We start from the raw sequence: 6,773 nt of genomic DNA, 5'->3' as shown, positions 1-6,773 counted from the left end.
AATCAAGTTGTATCATTCGTTTTCTTTTGTCATGATTTGTCAATTTGTTTTGTAACAACATTTTCCTTACCAGAGGCTACACGACCATTTTCATGTATCGCGACTTGCCAGTTCAATCGAGTTTCATTGAAGGTAACGTCATGAATTTATTTTCCTTTTTCAATCTATATTGTTCATTGTAAAAGAAAAGGGTAATGACTAAAACACGAAGAAAGGCCATTACTCCATTTACACAGATAAACCAACTCTGACTAATAACAACGAACATCCATCACTCATGTGCAAACATATCATCTTTACAGAATGTAGATACTTACCTTGAACAAAATATAAACAAAGGCATTACACACACATGGAACGAAGAAGGAACTCGTCAAAAAAAGCAACAAGTTTAAATAGCAAGACCTTTGCACTTATCAGAAGAAGCTTCAGGAGTTTATTGAGCAATAATATAGATAGTTAAACTTATCAGATCACTATACCAAAAAACTAAATAAGCTTGTAGGAAACATTAGCAAAAAACCTGGAATTAGGAAATTTCCTTTCTTACACTCTAAACCGGCCCTAAAGCATACAACTCTAAGGTCACGTAAATAACCATGAAAATAACCTAAAGTTCATCAATATTTACCAGGTACTAAACAACAAAAGAGTTGGCTGAGTACATCGAACCCAATCTTCAAGCAACCCTCAAGTCTTAAGTTTTTTGAGAGAAAAGGTGAAGATAAAATTTGAGAAGAAAATATGGGTGCAAGAGAAAACGTAAAACTTGCTCAAAAAGCCATTACTAACTTTATACAGATAGACACGGAAGCTAGGTTTAGTGGATAAGTCACATTCCTATGACTAAGCACTTTCTTTCTCATCATAAATGTGAGACTTATCGACTACAATAACTTAGTTCTCTTCGAACCAATTCTCATTTTTGTAACTAAATTGTTCATGCAAAATAATAATATAATAATAAAATAATAAATAGTTCTTTGAAACTAAGGACGTAACATATTCGTGCCAAACCAGCAAGCTCGCCAAACACAAACTTCGTCCAAAGGCGCATTCATAGAATTTATATACTTAGTCAAATCTAACACCTTACCCACTCAAAATTTACTCTAAATACCATACATCGACAAACAATAATTGGATACTAGGACTTCGCCACGTGGGATGTTACATTTTTCTAAATTAAATCTTTATAGCGATTGGACTTTCACAATTTAGTCCCTAAACTTAATTAACTATTTTCTCTATTAAATTATTTAACCAAGATTTATTATATTTTCATAATAACTCCGCAAATATTCCTATTTTATATTTATAGGCTCCATTAAAAGATACGAAATTCCAAATCCACATTTTCTAACCTTACCGAAAATCGGATCCTTACCGCTTTTACTTCTGTATATATTATAAATAGATTAAATGTGTTAGGTATTATCATTTTGTTATTTAATGATTTTAGTACAAATCTAAATCAAAATGACTGAGGTGGCTTTGTTAATAAGGAAGTGCCTTGAAAGGTGATGTAGAACGAAAGAGCAACGGCAACATGTTTTTCGGTTGTTTTCTTCCTTACTATCGTTTCTCGTATTTCTTAATTCGATCCTAAGGAAGATTCAGTTCCAGATACTGTTTTTGAGAGTGTTTTTAGGATTTTAATTACTAGTTCATTGAGATTGAATTATACAGTGGAGAATATTGTAGCAGAAAATACTCAAAAACAAGAGAGAACATCAAATATGGAATCTCTTTCGCCAGGGTCATCGCCATCAAGAAGTTTCTGGTATTCTTCAAAAATGTCGTCAAGCAAATTACTATCTCCTACGGGTGTGGCATCTGAAAACGCCTCAGCGTCAGGAAATTCTAGGTTAGTATCAGCTGCAAAGTCGGACCAATAGCTAGGAATATCAAAAACATAGGCATCATTGGTTCCTATGCTCCCTTCACCGCTGCTAGATGACCCACTTATGAGGCTGTCAAAACTGCTGCTCCTTGATATTACTGAGAATGGCGAAACCCTGCTGGCTTTTGGTTGATGCAGCACCTTTATCTCTTCTTTCTCCTCCACATTGTTGGCCTTTTGCTTCTTTTCGGTGGCTTTCTTGGCTTTACGGCTGCTTCTTGTAGTTGAATTAGTTTGTGAATTATTGAGCACCCTTTTGCTGAGATGAGAATTCCAGTAGTTCTTGATTTCATTGTCGGTCCTGCCTGGAAGTCTTTTAGCAATGAGAGACCAACGATTGCCCAGAAGAGAATGAAGCCTGATAATGAGGTCGTCCTCGTCGGGAGTAATGTTTCCTCGCTTGATATCAGGTCGGAGATAGTTAATCCATCTTAGTCGGCAGCTTTTTCCGCACCTAAGCAACCCTGAACAGTGCCCACCAAACCCAAAATCAATGAAATTACAACAACTAGAGCAAGAAATAAAATTGTAGCTGCTTATTAAGACAGATGTAGAAAATTACCAGCCATTTTAGGCAAAGATCTCCAATGACCTTCTCCATGAGCCTGTATATAATTAATCAGCAATGTGTCTTCTCTGGCTGTCCAAGGACCTCGATTCAAACCTACCTTAGAACAACATGGGGCTCTTCCCATTTTTTTTTCTTTCTTCTACGATTCCAGCCGCACAATCTGAAATGATCACAAAAACCAGAAAAGAGGTGATGTAAACTCGACAGAGAGAGAGAGAGAGAGTGTGTGTATGTGTGCGCTAAAATGAGCACCTGACACTACAAAGCCGTCGCCTCCTTTTTAAAGCCATGAAAGGGGGAAAGTTAATGATCTAGAAATAGCCACATGCGCCATCCTTATTTTTTTAACCGTTAAAATATACAATAATTAGTGGTATTCACAAATTTAAAAATTTTTATTTTAAAGAATTTAGGTTGAATTATTGATAATGTTAAATTTTATGCTGTTAAATTTATTGATATAAGATATTAAAAAATTATTTAATATCTATTTAACTAAATAATAATAATTTTAAAATTATTAACAATTTAATCTGAATTTTAAAATTTAAAAAAATTAATTCCTACTAGTAAAATATAGAAACTACATTTCTAAAGAGTACATATATATTTTAAAAATACCTTTGCTTTTTAACTCATTTGTTTTTACAGAGCCTAGGAAAAGAATAAGAAAGAGTGGGAACCAAGTAGGTAAAATTCACCCGCCTGGTTTTGTTATACTATTAAAATACCCTCTTTAGAATTTATAACGATTTTAGTATATTTTCTTTAAAACACACTATTTTAGTATTTTTAACTATTTAAGAGTTTAAAAATATTTTATTTTTATAATCATTTTACATATTTCGATAATAATTTCTTATTTTCATGAGATTTTATAACATAGATTTAGTTTAGATTAATAAAAATAAAAATTATGTAAAATTTTACAGTAGATTAAAACTAAATAAAAAATTTTTCATTTTAGGATTGAACTAAGAGTTAAAACATTAAATAGAGTTTGAGGGAAAGAATTTATATTCAATTGAGTTGGACTTGATCAAAGGCGATATCAACTTAATAAGCTTCTTAAATATAATTAAAAATTTCATCACATGAAAACGCATGTGAAAACCATATATTTAGAACATAGAAGTGCGTATAAAATAACATATAATAAATAATAAAATATACGGTTTGAAATTAATTAATAATACAATTAAAAATAATATTATATTAAAATAAAGCTTTACTTTAGTGGTAAAGTTGATTTATTAGTGTAAATTGTATGGATTCAAATTCAACCGCATGAAATTTTTTATTAGGTTTTCTAAAAACTAAAAAGACTAAAGTATTTTTTAATTATTGAAGAACATAGTGTTTTTATTTAAATAAAAATAAAAAATAAAAAAGGTGTTACTATTAACTACTTTCAAGCCACACTTTTTATATATTATTTTAAATGTTGTAAGTATGTAATATAAATAGAGATTGGTTGGGAGAAAAAACAACTCATCTCATACCATGTGGCATTCCTGCACTACAGTTTGCATAGACATGGGAACAAAAACACGGTAAATAATAAATGCATGCATCCAATGATGGAATAATTTGAGAAGAAGAGATTTGATTGGGTTGGAAAAAATGTGGTTAAGAGGAGATGAAAGAGGGCATATGTTCAACAACCCTTCGTATTGATCTGCCCTTCTACTTTGAACTAGCTAGTTTCCTCCACGTGCAGGACCCTGGAATCTATATACTTTGGCGCACACAAATTGCGTGCATCAAATCGTTAAACTAACAAACAAATTGGTTTGCATAGTGTATAAATAATATACCCCCTGTGTCACTGTCCCACTCTATTTCCATCTCATTGACCATCTATTTAACTGCCCCATTTACTCTTTTCAAACTCAAATCAGATCCCCAGTGTGTTTCATAAGAAACATTTAATTTAACATTTCTTTGCTATCCCACTAACTACAGTCTTTGGAGTTGGTAACACAATTGGGGATATTTCTTTCTACTTATTCATCTCATTTGATTTTTTTATAAATAAACTAGTAATCTTTTCCAACTATAATCGTGCCCCAACTCAAAATTATGTTTATATAATATTTGTTTCAGATCACATCAGATTCTATTATATCATACGCATCATCATATAATAGTTAACAGTTTTATTAATTAAATAAAATTTTAAATGTATAACTTTATATACTGACATTAAAAATAAATATAATAATTATTTTTTACATGTTGCACAATATGATTTGCTCTATACAGTCATAGTACATCAAATATAAAGCTTTTAACTAACTATTGAAAAATATTTTTTATATTAACATGTAAGGCAAAATGTTTGAAAACGTGATTCTAATTGATTGCAGTATTTTATTTTTACTTATATCTTGATTTAGTCCAACTTTATTTTTATTACAATATTTTCTGCATTATTTCAGTATTTTAATTGTCATGTAGGCCTAAAGGCACCTTCGGTTATAAATAAACTGCATTGGGCAGTAACAAGTTTCTTGCATATTTCTCTCCATCAAGTGTTTGTTATATTCTTATTTCAAATAACTAGTTATTTTCTCACTCTATTTTTGGAGTTTTTGAGTAAGAGCATTGGAGATGCTGTGACACCCCATATCTGATTTTATTGTCGGGTCAAATACGTGACATTACATTACGTTGTTAAAGCAATATTTCACACTATTTCAATTGATTCCAACAATAATAATGGCATTCGATCACAATTTTAGTGTGTTAAATGACCTATTAGGCCAATTCGGGCCTAAGGTAAGACTAACGTGTTGATTGAGTGTGCAGGACATCGCTTTAGGCCAATGGGTTAATGCACTACCCAGGATGTCGCAACACCCAACTTCAAGGCTACTTCGGAATATTAAGGTAGCGATGTTGCGACAGCCAAACCTCACTGTCATGACATCCAACTTCGGAGCCACTACACCAAAACAGGCTTTTCGCGGCGCTTTTTTAGGCCTTTAGCGGCGCTAAAGCGCACCTAAACGCGAAAAACGCCGCTAATGACTGCGTTGCTAACTTTAGCGGCGTTTTTAGAAATAAACGCCGCTAAAGACCAAGACCTTTAGCAGCTCTTTCAGCACAAACGCCGCTAAAGGTCATGGTCTTTAGTGGCGCTTTCCCACAAACGCCGCTAAAGGCTATGACCTTTAGCGGCACTTTTCCGACAAACACCGCTAAAGACCAAGACCTTTAGCGGCGCTTATCCGACAAACGCCGGATAAGACCATGACCTTTAGCGGCACTTATCCGACAAACGCCGCTAAAGACAATGACCTTTAGCAGCGCTTTTCCAACAAACGCCGCTAAAGACCATGACCTTTAGCGGCGCTTATCCGAGAAACGCCGCTAAAGACAATAACCTTTGTAATAACCCAAATTTTCCCGGCCCAAATCGGAAATAAATAAACATATATAAATAATAATAATAATAATAATAATAGTCCATTTTAAATGTCCATTTACAGACTCTAGGCCCAATACAGATTAACCCAAACCTAATTCAGCCTAAAATACCCAAAACCCCAGGCCCAATACACTATGGCCCGATTTGAATAATTTTCAGAAACCCTTAAGGTTTCCAGAATGCCTCCAGCGCCGTAGCCACCAGGGCTTTCCCTCGGCCCCACGAGCCACGCCTCCGAGCCGCTCCATGCCAACCTCTGCCTCCGTACGCGTCGAGCCACTCCCCACGCACGTAGTAGCACTCACGCGAGCCTCCGTACGCGCGCGCTTGCGCACATACGTACGTGCCATATCCACCCTCGTACGACCGTACCTTCGTAACACACAAACAAACAAGAGAAAAGTAGAAAAAAAGAAAAAACAGAAAGAAAAAAAGAAATTTGTATTCTTTTTTATTTTTATTTTCGGGTTATAAAAACCCCCATGGATGTACTCGATCCCTTCCTTTTTTTACAGAGAGGGATATGGAATAAAAAGATTAAAAGAAAAAGAGAAAAAGAGCAGATTTAAGAGGTATATTGATTTTTTTTCTTTTTTTGTTTTTCTTCATTGTTTACTTTCTCTTTTGCTTCTTTACGAATACACTAAACAAAGAAACAGAGAGGCTTAAGGATGAGAGTTTACCTTCAGAGTGCGACGGTCGGATCCCTGTTTCTGTCGTTGCAATCAGAGCAGATAGGGATCTAAAGGGTGGAGCTGCGACAGAAACTGCAAAACCAAGCGGCGCTCTGCCTTCCTCCTACCATTTCAAATGAAAACCTTTAGATTTAGGGTTTCTTTTTTTAGTTTTTAAACGTTTTCAAAAAT

General features: G+C 34.1%; 1 protein-coding gene across 1 annotated transcript; it reads right to left on the bottom strand.

The window, feature by feature from the left end:
* Positions 1-1,644: 1,644 nt before the first annotated feature.
* Positions 1,645-2,739, bottom strand: LOC105791320 (myb-related protein 308). Its single transcript, XM_012619351.2, has 2 exons — positions 2,466-2,739; positions 1,645-2,367 (listed from the first exon to the last, which is right to left on the bottom strand). The coding sequence occupies exons 1-2, from the start codon at positions 2,596-2,598 to the stop codon at positions 1,715-1,717; spliced, it is 786 nt and encodes a 261-aa protein (XP_012474805.1). The 5' UTR covers positions 2,599-2,739; the 3' UTR covers positions 1,645-1,714.
* Positions 2,740-6,773: the final 4,034 nt, after the last annotated feature.

The sequence above is a fragment of the Gossypium raimondii genome, chromosome 8, assembly GCF_025698545.1.
Source record: "Gossypium raimondii isolate GPD5lz chromosome 8, ASM2569854v1, whole genome shotgun sequence".
In the NCBI taxonomy this organism is placed as follows: domain Eukaryota; kingdom Viridiplantae; phylum Streptophyta; class Magnoliopsida; order Malvales; family Malvaceae; genus Gossypium; species Gossypium raimondii.
Note: the sequence above shows the minus strand (reverse complement) of the source record. Positions and strands in the feature narration are given on the sequence as shown.